At 42.1% G+C, this 18315-nt stretch overlaps 2 protein-coding genes and 1 long non-coding RNA gene across 4 annotated transcripts; 2 read left to right on the plus strand and 1 right to left on the minus strand.

Annotated features, from left to right (window-relative positions):
* Positions 1-720: 720 nt before the first annotated feature.
* LOC111963058 (uncharacterized) lies at positions 721-8126 on the minus strand. The gene is made up of 13 exons (XM_023986278.2): positions 7723-8126; positions 6875-6994; positions 6689-6808; positions 5813-5935; positions 5348-5430; positions 5001-5126; positions 4663-4708; positions 4416-4549; positions 4081-4209; positions 3643-3757; positions 3429-3563; positions 1326-1451; positions 721-1005 (listed from the first exon to the last, which is right to left on the minus strand). Exons 1-13 carry the CDS (start codon positions 7940-7942, stop codon positions 884-886), a joined length of 1599 nt encoding a protein of 532 aa, XP_023842046.1. The 5' UTR covers positions 7943-8126; the 3' UTR covers positions 721-883.
* A 504-nt stretch (positions 8127-8630) lies between these two features.
* Positions 8631-11408, plus strand: LOC139027643 (uncharacterized). 2 transcript variants are annotated; one of them, XR_011479764.1, is made up of 3 exons: positions 8631-8707; positions 9484-10104; positions 11021-11408. It is a non-coding gene; the product is annotated as an uncharacterized lncRNA (long non-coding RNA). The 2 variants fall into 2 exon arrangements; XR_011479763.1 differs by having other exon boundaries at positions 8657-8722.
* Positions 11409-14198: 2790 nt separating this feature from the next.
* On the plus strand, positions 14199-16559 carry LOC111963064 (uncharacterized). Its single transcript, XM_070443294.1, has 7 exons — positions 14199-14301; positions 14406-14464; positions 14654-14722; positions 14854-15010; positions 15090-15184; positions 15417-15496; positions 16136-16559. The coding sequence occupies exons 1-7, from the start codon at positions 14241-14243 to the stop codon at positions 16323-16325; spliced, it is 711 nt and encodes a 236-aa protein (XP_070299395.1). The 5' UTR covers positions 14199-14240; the 3' UTR covers positions 16326-16559.
* The last annotated feature ends 1756 nt before the right edge of the window (positions 16560-18315 follow it).

Genomic DNA, 18315 nt, shown 5'->3' on the forward strand with positions numbered 1-18315 from the left:
GCTAGGAAACTGAAATGTTCGACTTGCTAACTGCTTGAACGCGGCACGTTCAGTTAGGAAGCTACAACCAGTTAGGAAGTCTGAAATGTAAAGTTTCCTAGTTCCGACTAGCACCTGAACGCGGCATTAAATAATGGTTTGTCAACTGTAAAAGCATTGAATCTGTATAAAAATGAAAATATAATAGACCTCTTTTCCCCCTGTTCACAAGTGCAATATGGATGTAAATGCTTAGAACACAACAATGTAATCACTCAGAAAATAAAATGCCTCATCAACATCATTAAACATATAATCACGACACAGTAATCATTGCTCAGGGCAAAAGGAATGGAAAGTCAGTTCAAACAGTGAATTGCATGTCCCACATCTCAGCCGTGTCCTGAAGCGGAGAGGTGTCAGCCCGTGTCCTGAAGCGGAGAGGTGTCAGCCCGTGTCCTGAAGCGGAGAGGTGTCAGCCCGTGTCCTGAAGCAGGAGGTGTCAGCCCGTGTCCTGAAGCAGAGAGGTGTCAGCCCGTGTCCTGAAGCAGGAGGTGTCAGCCCGTGTCCTGAAGCAGAGAGGTGTCAGCCCGTGTCCTGAAGCAGAGAGGTGCAGCCCGTGTCCTGAAGCAGAGAGGTGTCAGCCCGTGTCCTGAAGCAGAGAGGTGTCAGCCCGTGTCCTGAAGCAGAGAGGTGTCAGCCCGTGCCTGAAGCAGAGAGGGTGTCAGCCGTGTTCCTGAAGCAGAGAGGTGTCAGCCCGTGTCCTGAAGCAGAGAGGTTCAGCCCGTGTCCTGAAGCAGAGAGGTGTCAGCCCGTGTCCTGAAGCAGAGAGGTGTCAGCCCGTGTCCTGAAGCAGAGAGGTGTCAGCCCGTGTCCTGAAGCAGAGACAGCTCCAGTGGACAGGTCAGGAGGATGGAGGCATCTGAATCGCCTGCAGTAACTGCCTGGTCTGCTCCGTCTGTGCATGCACCCGTTTTAGCTGCTTCTCCAGCACACTACCACTCATCAGCACTGAAAACTCTCCGTCTGGAGAACAACATGACATAGCATAGCAGAGCAGGGCATTACATAGTATAACACAACAATACCACTCATCAGCACTGAAAACTCTCCGTCTGGAGAACAACATGACATAGCATAGCAGAGCAGGGCATTACATAGTATAACACAACAACAAGCCATTGACTATAACTGCATGTACCTGCCCTTATGTTAATGCACTTCAGTTTATGTTTCTCAGGATAACTGACTAGAAAGTAGTGCTATTGACATTAAGCACAGAAATTTGGTATTTTAGGCATAGACAGCATGACTGGTTAAAGTGTTGTTACAAAACCATGACCAACCATTCTTGAGGTTGCATAGAGTAACAATACTCAGCTGTTGGAATCGCACTTCCTGGTTCTTGAGGTACATCAGGAGATATTCAGAGATGGCAGCGTAATGTGGCGTCAGTAGTTGAATGACATGTTCTGTATGATATATGAGCAACAAGAAAAAGAATCCATGTACAGATCTAGGATCTTAATTTGTCCTCCAGTACCAGTCAAAAGTTTGGACACACCTGCTCATTCAAGGGTTTTTCTTTATTTTTACTATTTTCTACATTGTAGAATAATAGTGAAGACATCAAAACTATGAAATAACACATATGGAATCATGTAGTAACCCCCCCCCCAAAAGTGTTAAATCAAAATATATTCTATATTTGAGATTCTTCAAAGTAGCCACCCTTTGCCTTGATGACAGCTTTGCACACTCTTGGCATTCTCTCAACCAGCTTCATGAGGTAGTCATGAGGAATGCATTTCAATTAAGAGGTGTACCTTGTTAAAAGTTAATTTGTGGAATTTCTTTCCTTCTTAATGCGTCTGAGCCAAACAGTTGTGTTGTGACAAGGTAGGGGGTATACAAAAGATAGCCCTATTTGGTTAAATACCAAGTCCATATTATGGCAGCTCAAATAAGCAAAGAGAAACGACAGACCATCATTACTTTAAGACATGAAGGTCAGTCAATGCAGACATTTTCAAGAACTTTTAAAGTTTCTTCAATTGCTATCGCAAAAACCATCAAGCGCTATGATGAAACTGGCTCTCATGAGGACCGCCACAGGAAAGGAAGACCCAGAGCTACCTCTGCTGCAAAGGATACGTTCAAATAAATGCTTCACAGAGTTCAAGTAACAGACACATCAACTGTTCAGGGGAGACTACGTGAAATCAGGCTTTCATGGTCAAATTACTGCAAAGAAACAACTACTAAAAGTACACCAATAAGAAGAGACTTGCTTGGTCTAAGAAACATGAGCAATGGACATTAGACTGGTGGAAATCTGTCCTTTGGTTTGATGAGTCCAAATTTGAGGTTTTTGATTCTAACCGTCGTGTCTTTGTGAGACACAGAGTAGGTGAACGGATGATCTCCGCATGTGTGGTTCCCACCGTGAAGCATGGAAGAGGAGGTGTGGGGGTGCTTTGCTGGTGACACTGTCAGTGATTTATTTAGAATTCAAGGCACACTTAACCAGCATGGCTACCACAGCATTCTTCAGCGATACGCCATCCCATCTGCTTTGCACTTAGTGGAACTGTCATTTGTTTTTCAACAGGACAATGACCCAACACACCTCCAGGCTGTGCAAGGGCTATTTGACCAAGARGGAGAGTGATGGAGTGCTGCATCAGTTGACCTGGCCTCCACAATCACCCGACCTCAACCCAATTGAGATGGTTTGGGATGAGTTGGACCGCAGAGTGAAGGAAAAGCAGCCAACAAGTGTTCAGCATATGTGGGAACACCTTCAAGACTGTTGGAAAAGCATTCCAGGTGAAGCTGGTTGAGAGGAGACCGAGCAAGAGAGACACAGAGCGAGAAAGACAGAGCGAGAAAGACACAGAGCGAGAGAGTGTGCAAAGCTGTCATGGCAAAGGGTGGCTACTTTGAAGAATTTCAAATATATTTTGATTTGTTTAACACTTTTTGGGTTACTACATGATTTCATATGTGTTATTTCATAGTTTTGATTTCTTCACTATTATTCTACAATGTAGGAAATAGTAAAAAATAAAGAAAAATCCTTGAATGAGTAGGTGTCTAAACTTTTGTCTGGTACTGTATATTGTAAAAGCAAAATAATCCTGCAGCAACAGGATTTGAACATTTAGTCCATAATGTTGCTTGATCGGTGGTACGGCTTTTAGCTGGCCAAAAGTAGGCAACATGAMAAGTGCAATACTGTTAATATAACCGTGTGTGGGTTTTCASTGAATGTATGTACATCACAWAGCCCATCTGTATGAGCACACATGGGACAATCTTGCTGATACAGACAGTATAGCATTTAAGACAAAATATATTTATTATTGCAAGTATTACACTATCAATCATTGTGCTAGTCACAGATAAAATAAAGGGACTAGACAACAAACAAAATACATGCATATTACCGTTCATCTTTAGTTTGCTGATGATGGAAGCAGACCTATAGGACAGCTCTAGATTGTCCATTTGTGCAGAGAACTTCACCAGACTTGAAACATGTTCAGGAGTAATTTTTGTGGCCAAATGAGACTGAAGTAAGTCTGAAAAGGAAAGAGAAAAGTTGTAATAGAGGTGAGGTGACATAAATTAAACTGGTTTATGAATTGCTTGTATTCTCACCCCAGCTTGTCAGGTGATGTAAACAGGAAGTGACACACAGAACGGTCTCCTCTGAGGTCACACTGGACACAAGGGCCTTGAGAAGTCCCGTTACACACTCACTGTCCATAACAGCCTGTAGACAACACAAGGCTTGATCATCCCATGTCCACATAAATGAAAATGCATTTAAAATGGCTTCCAATGATCACTGCATTCATATGACATCACCAGGTCAGTGTCTCTATATTCATCTTAAAGGACCATTCTTGGTTTGATAAAAGTTAACATGTGACTGAACATATAGATGGAAACCACATCTCCATTCCAATGTCCATACTAGCAGACCAGTAAGAATGAAGCAATGTTATGGGCATGCGTTCTACGTCATATGGTAGTGTGGACATTGGAACAGAGCCTCATATTCTAGTGAGTGAACGACATGGCAGCCGTTATTACCTGCTGTCCCTCGCTGGTGCTGCTGAGGTTGGTGATGGTAACAACACTGTGGTTGATGATGGAGCTGGATCTGTGACAGAGGAGCAGCTGGCCTATCACCTGTACCAGGCCCTCATTCACCAGGCCATCCTATAGGGAAACACAATAAATGCGGATTGCTAACATCGGTACACATAACATAGATTGTAATCACCACCATCATTATATAATAGATAGAATCCTGTCAGATATGTCAAACCTGGGATTCGAACCAACAACCCTCCATATACTAGCCCACCTCTCTAACSTTTAAGCTACAGCTGCGCCCATCAACATCTAGTTTAAAAAAATCTCACTCTATTGGGTTGGTGTGTGGCTAGCTCAGACAGTAGTGCTATAGCAGACTCAGTCAGAGGGGGAGTAGCAGAGCACAGCAGGGCCTTCAGAGGCAACACACAGTTCAGGTACATCAGCTGCTCCTGGGTCACAACTACAAAACAAAGCACAACACGGCATCCAATCCACAAGGCTCTGTACAATCTGTGTTGAATATGTGCCTAAAACAATAACAGAGTGTGTTCTGTGGTTAAACGTTAGAATTACCATTCCCTGAAAGGATTTGGAGGCATCTGCAAGCTTGGGATGCATTCTAGAAATAAAATACAAACATTTGGCCTAAGGTTGAGTAAGAAAACATTTCATGACAGAATACATTTCAGTGTGAAAGTGTAACATCTGTTGGACATACTAGTAGATATTCCTAGACTTCCAGGCATTGCGTTAACTCCAGTTAGCATTGGCTGGTGAAACTACCTGTAACTTCCTTCATACTGGACACAGAGACATAAAAATGGTATCCAGGACTTCATCTGACTCTGTGTAAGTAGATACGGGGCCTGAATGCCAAAATCTCAAAGTATCCCTTTAAGACCAACCATTACCTTCTGCACTGATGAGGACATGAGTGTCAGCAGAGACTTCAACAAAAAACGGTCTCCAATGCCCAACATTTTGGGATGATGGCCCGGGACAGTGGCTATATTGCTCAGGGCAGAGCAGCTGTAGAACTAAAATACACACAGAATATCAGTTCAGTTCAGAGCACAATAGAAGTTCAGGCTGAAGACCACTGGGACAAAATAAGCACACGCTTGGTCATCATGCTATAACCGTACTATTGTTTTAAACAAATAACCACAAAAAACTGCAGCACATAGATACTTTGATGTGGTTWTAAAACAGCAATATTTGGCTTGAGGGCAAGAGACAGTGACAGTGGATGTTTTACCTGGACCTCATAGTTGGAGGACTGCAACAGAAGTGCCAGTACAGGAATGGCTCCTTCTTGACATAACACTCCCATCGTCCTCTCTAGAAAAAAGAGCAGCAATGAAGGTTAATGTAATGCAAGATTAATGGAAAGGTAAAAGAAGGCAGACAAAATAATGGTCAGATATGGAGACGTACAGTATGTCTAGAAATTAGTTATGAGGGTTATGTTGGGACCACATGAATAAACCAATCCATCTATCTATTCTTGATTGATCTCTATGGTTAAGTGACACGCGTCACTTGTTTTGAAATGTCAGCAAACAATTAGATCACAGCCAACTAATGTGTCATTTGAACKCCACCCACTGTGGTCATATCAATACAGCAACAACCCAGAATGTGGCAGCAACCTGAGATGTGTGCATAGTACAGGGTGTACAGTACATTATGTATTGGTGGACATAGTTCTGTGCAGACCTACCAGACTGTGTGAGGTTTAAAAGGGCCCAGACTGCATTCTGTTGGACTTGGGGATCGTAAGACTTGGCTAAAACCAGTAGTGGAATCACCCCTTCAGCTGACACGATAGCTTCCCGGTTTGAGTCTAAATAAATGTGAGGCAATAACAACAACAAAAAAATACTGATTAAATGTCATGTCTAGTTTGGACAACAGAGTCATGTTGAGTTAGAATGGAAGGTTGAGTTAGAATGGAATGTTGAGTTAGAATGGAATGTTGGGTTAGAATAGAATGTTGAGTTAGAATGGAAGGTTGAGTTAGAATGGAAGGTTGAGTTAATGGAAGGTTGAGTTAGAATGGAAGGTTGAGTTAGAATGGAAGGTTGAGTTAGAATAGAATGTTGGGTTAGAATAGAATGTTGGGTTAGAATAGAATGTTGGGTTAGAATAGAATGTTGGGTTAGAATAGAATGTTGGGTTAGAATACATGGAACATGACGTCCCACATGTGCCATGCCTTTCACCTTTCATTAACCAGCAAGAAGCCGTGTACATCTTTCAGCAGGGATATCATACATGTTGTGCTTAGCTTCTTATCTGAGAGTAAATCAGTTTGTGGGGAAAGCAAATGTAGAGAAACCTGATCCTATCGATTGTAAACAAGAAATTCATTGACAATAGCACCAGCACTTTGTTGCACTAATGTTGTAATGTGTCTGTCGTCGTGTGTAGTGGTGTTGTTATGTCTCAGCCAGCGATATCTAGTCACTGGCTGGGGATCAATAAAGTGTGTATGTCGTCATGTGTAGTGATGTTGTCATGTCTCAGCCAGTGACATCTAATTTTCTGTCTGGGGATCAATATAATTAAAATCAAAAGTAAACACTAGTCCACCAACCTGAGGAGGCCAGTGAGGCAATACATTGGCAGGAGTTACACTGGACAGTGGGGTCCCCAGACTGGAGCATCTCTAGCAGGGGCATCAGCATCCCTGTCTCAATCACCTGCTCCTTACTCACTGGAAGACAATAGTACAGTGTTCAACCTTGAGACAGTGCATGTGTGTGTGTCTGTGTGTACATACCTTTGTTCTTCACTAGCAGATGAACCAGGGACAGAGTGGTGATCCTCTGTACCTCCATGTCATTAGAGAGCAGTAGGGCTGTGTATGGCTCCAGGAGAGCAACAGGTAGAGGATAATCCACTGCAACAAGACAGGATGAGAGGCAATCATGTCACCAATCATGTTCTTTTATTTTCAACTACCTATAGAGAGTTATAGGCTGTACGGGATAGATTTCTGCCTACAGACCTATTGGCTTCCTCCATGTAACAGGGGGAATCCATTCTTATCTTCCTGCCCTCATGGAAAACATTTGGTCAGACATTTTCATAATACTGGTCACTTCTGTCACAAAGCATATCACTACAATAGAATAGATAAACTGATGGTAGACCTGTACTGCACAGCCACTACAAAACAGTATACTATTACAATGGAATAGAAATCTTTATAATAACAATCTGTCTCAAATATTAACATGACACAATATGCTACTTAAAATGACACTTAAACACAGTACACTGACCGAGGTGTGTTCGACTGACCTGTAATAAATGAATGCTGACCGGTGGAGGCTGCTGAGGGGAGGACGGCTCATAATAATGTCTGGAACGGMGCAAATRGAATGACATCAAACACGGAAATCACGTGTCTGATATATTTTATACCATTCCACYTATTCTGCTCCAGCCATTACCACGAGCCGTCCTCCCTAATTAAAGTGCCACCAACCTCCTGTGATGCTGACCCATGATTCCCAGATGCTCCTATGTATTTAATGCCTGTAGACAATACTGGGTTGAGCAGTGTAGTTAAAACTTTGATTCAACTGGTGTGCACGAGTACACATCCATTTAGAATAACTATACCTGTGTCCAGGTGGTYCAGTAGTGCACGAGCAGCCTGTCTCTCGTGCTGCTCTGAGATATAGGATGCAACAGTTGCTCTCTTCCTCCGCAGACAGCTACATCTTGACAGGTTCTTTATACACTCCGTTATCTTCTGTACAAGTTCAGATGGCAATCTCTTTACATAAGCAACGAAGTCCTTTAGCAGTTGTGCACACTTTTCACATATTCCGGTGGCCATCTCCAAAGCAAAGTGAAATCAACATTCATTCCACTATAGTATAACATATATATTGTTAATATACACGTTATATAGGCTATATGTTACTTATTCGTTGAATTCCAGTAGCAGTGCTCAGGTGGTAGTTTCTTCGCAAGCCATGTATTTGCGTGTCTCTGCTGGAACAAAGAAAGACATGCACCTGCCTGCCAGTGCCAAGGCATTACCTGTAATGTGCATGGAGAGTTTAAGACGCCACGTGACATAATTGTTCTCGCCCAGTGGACTGCACGTTCCTTTGTTTCATTCTGAGCATGTATATAAAACGAAATATGATTCAACATTCCTTAAAATACAAAATGATGAATACATAAAAGATAAATGCATATACGTTTTGCTATTAATTCATTGCTTTTTAAAGTAGAGTTCTGCAGAGTAGATTCAGAAATGGGTAATAATGGCTGATGAAAACGTGTAATAAATGTTGAAATGTATGYATGTAAATGTTAAATTGTCTATTGTTTTTGTCTATATATGTTTTTGTTTATTGTACAAGAAAAATAAAAACATATGTGTAATGTCTTGGATACATTTTCAAATGTAATCTCCAGGGAAACATTATATCTGAAAAAAAGTGACATTGTACWYATTTTTTWWTTTTTTTATTGTGAAATCAAATCAAAGACCATAACTGAAACGTCATCCACAAGATTTTTTTACTCGCTGTTGTTGTTTTGGAAACCATCGCAACGGAGCCGGTGGTCACAATCACTGTCGTTTACTCGCGTATGGTGGTCTATTGTATGTTTTACATGTTGTTGATGTTAGTTTACATGTCCATTCACTTAAATAAACAATATTGCAAGACACTGTAAAGCTTGGCATCATTGTGGTGACCCTTGTAGCTAGCCAGATTCATTTAGCTGATTAGCTAACGTTATCAGCTAGCTAACGTTAACTATACTGTAACGGTCAGCTAGCCAGCCAGTTAGCTACAGCTTTTTGCAAAGAAGATAACTAGCTAGCTATCTATGTTTGTCTTTCATCAGTTCAGTAGGCCTACCCTATGTGGTCAAGATGGACTGGCTAGGCAGATTGCAGGCTGGTCAAATACAAAGTTAGAAAACTTCCGTTGCTTGCAATCAGACCCATAACATTGCATTGTACCCTGTTAGCTAATTTATTACAGTAACTACCACATGAATGTATCTGATTAATCCGCTGCCTTGCATTTTTCAGGAGGAAACACTGCCTTGGGCCCTTTGCAAGCAGAATGAGTGTCACTTCAGAATGCCAGCCGGAGAGAGTGAAGCCTTGATGAGGWTTTTAAGATATACACTGACCTGGCTACATTCAGAGAAGAAGAAGAGTCCAGCTCAGCCAGAGCAGGAGAGTATTGTGGCAAGTTGGAATAGGTCAGATCGAGAATGCTTGGGGGCTGAAATCACTTTAAGTTTGATAATGTTGTAGCCTACAATATTTGTTGTGCATGGTACCTGTGAATTAACGTCCATGCACATACATCCTGTTCTCACCTTTGCATCCTCACTCCTATCTTTCAGCTCCAGACTTTGAAACATAACCTTGACCTTGTGAAAAGACACAGAGGACAATGAGACTATCCTCCAGAACACKTATGACCCTGACCAGGGCAGCCCTTGTTTCACCAAGAACAAGCTCAGGGAGAGGGAGGTAGCAGAGAAGGTCAACAACAACAACGGGAACCAGGACTAGGAGAAGGAGCAACCAACCAAAGRAAAGAGGAAGAGTGGAGGGAGCTGYGTCCAGCCTCAGTGCAGCAGGAGGACACTTATAACATTTAGATCGACCAGACTGACAATACTGCTGGAAATGCCAAAACAGCCAAATCCAAGGCCTCCTTGGAGTCGGAAGACCCTGGGAATATACATAGGAGAAAGAATAATAAAGGGAAGAGGAGAGGAGGAGGTGTCTGGGGCCCAGAGTGGGGCTGCGTTGGAACCCAAGGACGAGTTACTCCATGAGTACCAGTAGCAGATGACACAGGAAGAGGAGAGGGCTACCGTGAAGAAGACTGTACACAAGAAGTCAACAACGGACAAGACCAACGCTGCCCCTCAGGAAGCAGTAACATTAAAYAATGAAGGTGCAAAGAAGAAGAAGAACAAGCTGAGGTCGTCATTGGATTCTGAGAGGGAGACGAGGTGTGTAGAAGTCTTGCAGGATGAACTTTCATAACTCCAGTGAGGTTTGCATGAACCTGTAAGGAAGCAGTAAGGCAGGTATTCTCAACCTTTTTGGGGACGGGGACAACTTTTGTGATAGCAAATTCATCAGGGACCCCCTCATAATCAGAACACAACTCGAGTGAGATAAATACAAGGAGTTTTACTATGACTTCGRCAGTGCGTGGAACCAAGTCTCAGGCCCTGGGAAGGAAAATGTAGCGRTTTTCAAGCTAATTTCCTGTAATTCTACACATTTTGTCATGGGGCAGATAGATTTTTTTGTTGTTGCAGCTTTAACGCTAATATCCTGCAATTCTACAACTTTTTCCATGAGGCAGAGAGAAAACTGCAATTTTAAAGCTTAATATACAATGCATTTATAATAATTGGTACTGTGGATACCAATATCCCTGTGAGCATCCCAGGCCCATGTTGCCCAGGGTTAAGAACATATTAATTGTAAATTAATAATAATAATAATATATTTTATTGTATCACACACTCTAAACTTRTTCCACAGATCCATTGACCAAAATGTGTTGAATCTGTTGTTATTAGTAATATTCATWAAAATWAAWWAAAARTACCACTTTGAGAACTCCTGCTGTAAAAGACCTAGCATAGTCCCAGATATGTTTGTGCTATCTTAGCAAACCTTATGGTCAACCCTTATGGTCATATTTTTGGCATGACAATGTCCATAAGAGTTGACTATACAGCACAAACAGATCTGGGACCAGGCTATAGGCCTAAATGACTGGCTATTGCATTGTTGGGTTTTGAGTTAGCAAGAAAGGCATTTGTGCATGTGACATTAAAACTTGAAAGTTGAAACTAATACCATGGAAAATAAAGGTCATCTATTGATCATCTATTCTGTTTCGCTTTACAGTATGGTAGAAGATCTGCAGAGTCGCCAGTCCGAGGACATCACTGAGAGGATGAGGTCCAAGGAGAAGAGCCAAGAGAGCCACGATGAGGAGGACGGAGTAGAATCTTTAAAATCCAAAGGCAAAAAAAATAAGAAAATTAAACAAGGTGGATGAAAAGAGAAAACATTCACCGGGTTATACAACCTGCATTATCTGTTTCTACACCACCGTTCCCTGCAGCTTGTGGGTACTAACTGAGTGCGGGATGTCGACAGTAAACTGCATCCACAGCTGTTCTGTTCTCCTCCCCGGAGCAAGAGACGAGACCATGGAGGTGGTAGACTGCTGGAGGAGATACCCCCGTAACAGATACACATCCACCCTTTACATCACTGCAAAAGGCCTTAAACTACCCGATCATTGTACATACAGTGGGGAGAACAAGTATTTGATACATGCCGATTTTGCAGGTTTTCCTACTTACAAAGCATGTAGAGGTCTGTAATTTTTATCATAGTACACTTCAACTGTGAGAGACGGAATCTTAAAACAAAAATCCAGGAAATCACATTGTATGATTTTAAGGAAATTATTTGCATTTTATGCATGACATAAGTATTTGATACATCAGAAAAGCAGAACTAATATTTGGTACAGAAACCTTTGTTTGCAATTACAGAGATCATACGTTTCCTGTAGTCTTGACCAGGTTTGCACACACTACAGCAGGGATTTTGGCCCCACTCCTCCATACAGACCTTCTCCAGATCCTTCAGGTTTCGGGGCTGTCGCTGGGCAATACAGGACTTTCAGCTCCCTCCAAAGATATTCTATGGGTTCAGGTCTGGAGACTGGCTAGGCCACTCCAAGACCTTGAGATGCTTCTTACAGAGCCACTCCTTAGTTGCCCTGGCTGTTGTTTTCGGGTCGTTGTCTTGCTGGAAGACCCAGCCACGACCCATCTTCAATGCTCTTACTGAGGGAAGGAGGTTGTTGGCCAAGATCTCGCGATACATGGCCCCATCCATCCTCCCCTCAATACGGTGCAGTCGTCCTGTCCCCTTTGCAGAAAAGCATCCCCAAAGAATGATGTTTCCACCTCCATGCTTCACGGTTGGGATGGTGTTCTTAGAGTTGTACTCATCCTTCTTCCTCCAAACACGGCGAGTGGAGTTTTAGACCAAAAAGCTCTATTTTTGTCTCATCAGACCACATGACCTTCTCCATTCCTCCTCTGGATCATCCAGATGGTCATTGGCAAACTCAGACGGGCCTGGACATGCGCTGGCTTGAGCAGGGAGACCTTGCGTGCCCTGCAGGATTTTAATCCATGACGGCATAGTGTGTTACTAATGGTTTTCTTTGAGACTGTGGGTCCAGCTCTCTTCAGGTCATTGACCAGGTCCTGCCGTGTAGTTCTGGGCTGATCCCTCACCTTCCTCATGATCATTGATGCCCCACGAGGTGAGCTCTTGCATGGAGCCCCAGACCGAGGGTGATTGACCGTCATCTGTGAACTTCTTCCATTTTCTAATAATTGCGCCAACAGTTGTTGCCTTCTCACCAAGCTGCTTGCCTATTGTCCTGTAGCCCATCCCAGCCTTGTGCAGGTCTACAATTTTATCCCTGATGTCCTTACACAGCTCTCTGGTCTTGGCCATTGTGGAGAGGTTGGAGTCTGTTTGATTGGAGGGTGCTGAAAGTCCGTGTTGCCCAGCGACAGCCCGAAACCTGAAGGATCTGGAGAAGATCTGTGATGGAGGAGTGGGCCAAAATCCCTGCTGCGTGTGTGCAAACCTGGTCAAGAACTACAGAAACGTATGATCCTGTAATTGCAAACAAAGGTTTCTGTACCAAATATTAAGTTCTGCTTTTCTGATGTATCAAATACTTATGTCATGCAATAAAATGCAAATTAATTACTTTAAAATCATACAATTGTGATTTCTGGATTTTTGTTTTAGATCCGTCTTGCACAAGTTGAAGTGTACCTATGATAAAAATTACAGACCTTACATGCTTTGTAAGTAGGAAAACCTGCAAAATCAGCAGTGTATCAAATACTTGTTCTCCCCACTGTAGGTGTACAGAGGGCCATTATCATCAACCATCACTCCTGTGTTCCAATGGCACCGTTGTGGTAGCTAATCCATGTTTACACTTTAAAAGGCTAATTGATCATTAGAAAACCCTTTTGAAATTATGTTAGCACAGCTGAAAACTGTTGTTCTGATTAAAGAAGCAATAAAACTGGCTTTCTTTATACTAGTGAGTATCTGGCGCATCAGCATTTGTGGGTTCGATGACAGGCTCAAAATGGCCAGAAACAAACACTTTCTTCAGAAACTCGTCAGTCTATTCTTTTCTGAGAAATTAAAAGCTATTCCATGCTGAGAGAAAATTGACAAGAAACTGAAGATCTCGTTATAGCGCTGTGTTCTACTCCCTTCACACAGAACAGCGCATACTGGCTCTAACTAGAATAGAAAGAGAAGTGGGAGGCCCCGGTGCAACAACTGAGCAAGAGGACATGTACATTAGGATTTTGGAATGAGATGTTGACGAGCAGGTGCCCATACTCTTGTCATGTAGTGTATGTTGACACCCCACTTCATGCATTTACACCAAACAGAATTTGTTTCAGTGGTGCAGTTATGATGTTTTTTATGAAATATATTAAAAAGTCATGGACAATCAATTATTCTTATTTTTATTCTTCCAGATGGACCTGAACTCCCCTGCCTTCTTCGTCCCTCCTGCCACCACATTCCAAACTGCAGCTGTCTGGKTCCCTTGGAGCTCAGTTCATCCCCCAGTCAACCCTCACCTCCCAGAACCGTGAGYGGCTCCAGACAGGCCCTTTCTCTAAAAAGATCTGTCCACTCCTCACCTCCTGGCCTCCATTGCACTGATCCTTGATCTGAAAGTACTGAACAGGTGGAAGCCAGCCTAAAGAGGAGCTTCCACAATATTGTTTTCAACTGTCAAGTGTTTCCATGTCAATGCAGATGAAGCGGAAGAGACAGATTGTACTGCTACAGGTCTATGAATSTAAGCAGCTCTGTGAACTACTGTGTCGTCAATAATTTGTGACAATTGGGGTCAGTTTAACCAAATGAGCTTAAGACTAATTCTTGCAGAATGTGAGCTTTGGCCAGACATTCCAACAACAAGGGGAAGAATGAACAAAACGGAACATTTCCAGACTCACTAGASCTGTTAAGGACCTTACAGAGCAGCATGTACACTGTACATAAAGACCTAGATGGGCCTCTCCTTGTCTTCACCTGTGTCTGTAGCCGTAGGTGTTCACACCTCTACCATTTATGTATGCTTTGAGTTTTATCTAAGATTTAATATATTAATATGGCATAACTTTTTTCACTTTTTCTTCTCTGTTTGCAGCTGGTTTCAGCCCAGTGGGCGAGCGTCTAAGAAGAGCTCCATCTCGCAGGCTACAGACAGTAAGGCATTATTATAATGTTATATTTGGCAGCCATTCATGCTTTTCTCTTTGCTTCCTTTCATGTGTATTTTATTGGGTAACTTCATTGTAGTCTTATGGACTGAATATTTATCTTTTTGAAAGAGACAGTAATGCATGAAGTTTAATATGTAATTGAAGTCTATAAAAGCTCCCTTTTTTCCTTCAGAGCTTATCTGATCATCTGTCTACAGCCATTAGAGTAGAAKCAGATTCTTTGGTACCAGTTCATCAAACGGTAAGTTGATGTTTTTATTACAAGAACACACTGTGCCCAAAAATCAAATATGACAAATTAAACATAATCAGTTATTTTACCACCATGGTCAATAATTCTTAAATCCTTTWAAATTATTCTCTCTCTGTCAGGTTGTYTCTTTGTATGACTACRGTGCCCAMCGGTCAGATGAGTTAACTGTACCGTGTGGTGACGCCAYCCGTGTGCTCTACAAAGACAACAGGTGGTTTGGCCTGCTGGCTAACAGACAGCATGGATACCTCGCAGCTACCTATGTTGTGGAAGAGCGTAAGTAGAGTGTTATATCTGTTCTACATTTTWWWAAAGTATATGCACTCAGCAGACACTTTTTATCTCACAMTCCCAGGGAATTACAAGGAGGAGCTGTCTCATGCCCTAGAGGCACAGTCTGCCCTGTCTGAACGGACTGACCTATCAGATGAGAGGTTGACRCCTACCAAGGTAAGGAGACAGTGGGTTCTGTTTCAGCAATCGTTGTGTGATGTAGCTAAAGGGTCTCCTGGTTGTGATGTAGCAAGGTGATTRTTTTTTACAGACATCCCCTCCACCAATACAGTCCTCACTTCTGTGTGTTGTCTCGTTCCTCTCCATCGGGTAACAAAGGTTATATGAATTACTGGACTAATCATTTCCTTGTCCCCTCTCTTCTTATTTTCTATCCCTCCACTCACAGGTGTCTGCTACTGTTGTCTCTGGGGAACTCAAGTTCATTTCTGAGCTGGACACAGACCCTGAGCAGTCTGCTGCCACCAAGTAAGTCCTCTTCCTCACAGCAACAGTCCTCTTCCTCATAGCAACAGTCCTCTTCCGCACAGCCCTCTTCCTCACAGCAACAGTCCTCATAAGTCACAGCAACAGTCCTCTTCCTCACAGCAACAGTCCCCCTCTTCCTCACAGCAACAGTCCTCATAACAGTCCTCATAAGTTCAAGACAGACCTCTGGTCCTCTACATAGCAACGAGTCCTCTTCCCACAGCAACAGCCCCTCTTCCTCACAGCAACAGTCTCTAACAGTCCTCATAAGTCACAGCAACAGTCCCCCTCTTCCTCACAGCAACAGTCCTCATAACAGTCCTCGTAAGTCACAGCAACAGACCTCTTCCTCACAGCAACAGTCCCTCTTCCTCACAGCAACAGTCCTCATAGGTCACAGCAGTCCTTCTGATATCACCCTGTTGTTTAAATGTATTGTGTACACATCTTCTAACCACATAGTGAGAAAATGGGAAGAAAATGTACTTACTAGATATGTTATAGCTTAGTATGTTACACTAGATACATAATAGCTTATACGTTATTCTAGATAATTAAGGTTAAATACATAGTGTAAATGGTTTTAGTAATTGTTCAATCACTTTCAACATTTTCGGCTGTTGTCCGTGTATCTAAAAGAGTGAAGAAAACAAAAAAGTTAGTGAAGAAGTTCAAAGCTCCGTCATCCCCACCACCAGCCACATCCTCTGACCCCGATGTCCCAGAATCATCATCTACCAAGAGGAAAACCAAGGCTGCAGACAGCAAACCACTGACGCCCAGCCCCAGGAGAGGGCAGTCCAATAGCGCCTTCGAGCCTGATACCTAGACCCACTTCATCTATGGTTAATAGTACACTAATTTAACGCTAAATTCCTCTTTGAACAGAAGATAACAAGTATGTTTATAAAGGAAACTATCCTGTAAAGCTTAAACATATTGCTTTTTTCACTAATAATATATTTAAATTATGTCTGCATACAGTGCCTTCGGAAAGTATTCAGACCCCTTGACTTTTTGCACATTTTGTTACTTTACAGCCTTATTCTAAAATGTATTAAATCGTTTTTTMCCCCTCATCAATCTATACATGATACCCCATAATGACAAAGCAAAAACAGGTTTTTAAAAGTGTTTGCTAATTTATAAAAAATAATAAACTGAAATATCACATTTACATAAGTATTCAGACCCTTTACTCAATACTTTGTTGAAGCACCTTTGGCAGTGATTACATCCTCGAGTCTTCTTGGGTGTGATGCTACAAGCACTTCTCTGCGGATCCTCTCAAACTCTGTCAGGTTGGATGGGGAGCGTTGCTGCACAGCTATTTTCAGGTCTCTCCAGAGATATTCGACCGGGTTCAAGTCCGAGCTCTGGCTGGGCCACTCAAGGACATTCAGAGATTTGTCCCGAAGCCAATCCTGCATTGATTTGGCTGTGTGCTTAGGGTCATTGTCCTGTTGGAAGGTGAACCGGGACAAGTCTCTCTATGGCAAGACATTTTCAAGTCTTGCCATAGATTTTCAAGCCATTTAAGACAAAACTGTAACTAGGTCACTCAGGAACATTCAATGTCATCTTGGTAAGCAAYTCCAGTGTATATTTGGCGTTGTGTTTTAGGTTATTGTCCTGCTGAAAGGTACATTTGTCTCCCAGTGCCTGTTAGAAAGCAGACTGAACTTGTTTTAAAGTCACCATTGGCCTCATGGTGAAATCCCTGTAGTGACTGGGTATATTGATTTTATTTTTATTTAACTAGGCAAGTCAGTTAAGAACAAATTCTTATTTACAATGACAGCCTAGGAACAGTGGGTTAACTGCCTTGTTCAGTGGCAGAATGACAGTTTTACCTTGTCAGCTCAGTGATTCGAACTAGCAACATTTCAGTTACTGGCCCAACGCTCTAACCACTAGGCTACCTGCCACCCCCCACTTTGGATACGCCATCCAAAGTGTAATTAATAACTTCACCATGCTCAAAGGAATATACATTTTTACCCATCTACCAATAAGTGCCAAAAATTCCCAAAATAATGCTTGTTTTACCCCATTGTTTGTAAACAATGTAATYGTAAACAAACATTGTATATGGACGATCAGTCCTTGCATCCATAGATCTGTGTATGAATTTGAGAGTGTTTACATTTATCCAGGCCCATCCATCAGCGTTTTACCAAAACAGAGGTGGGGTGCCGCATTGYTTTTGTTTCAATAAAGGACTTTTTGTTACAGAGCTTAAGGATCCGCCCCTTTTKTTCAATTTTCGCCTAAAATGACATACCCACATCTAACTGCTTGTAGCTCAGGMCCTGAAGCAAGGATATGCATATTCTTGGTACCATTTGAAAGGAAACACTTTGAAGTTTGTGTAAATGTGAAAGGAATGTAGGATAATATAACACAATAGATCTGGTAAAAGATAATACAAAGAAAAAACCAACCATTCTTTTGTATTTTTTTTGTACCATCATCTTTGAAATGCAAGAGAAAGGCCATCATGTATTATTCCAGCCCAGCTGCAATTTAGATTTTGGCCACTTGATGTGTGCAAAGTTTTAGACTGATCCAATGAACCATTGCATTTCTGTTCAAAATTTTGTATGAAGACTGCCCAAATGTGCCTAATTTGTTTATTAATAACTTTTCATGTTCAAAACTGTGCACTCTCCTCAAACAATAGCATGGTATTATTTCACTGTAATAGCTACTGTAAATTGGACAGTGCAGTTAGATTAACAAGAATTTAAGCTTTCTGCCAATATAAGATATGTCTATGTCCTGAAAAATGTTCTTGTTACTTACAACCTCATGCTAAT

Source organism: Salvelinus sp. IW2-2015, linkage group LG4q.2 (genome assembly GCF_002910315.2).
Source record: "Salvelinus sp. IW2-2015 linkage group LG4q.2, ASM291031v2, whole genome shotgun sequence".
Taxonomy (NCBI): Eukaryota; Metazoa; Chordata; class Actinopteri; order Salmoniformes; family Salmonidae; genus Salvelinus; species Salvelinus sp. IW2-2015.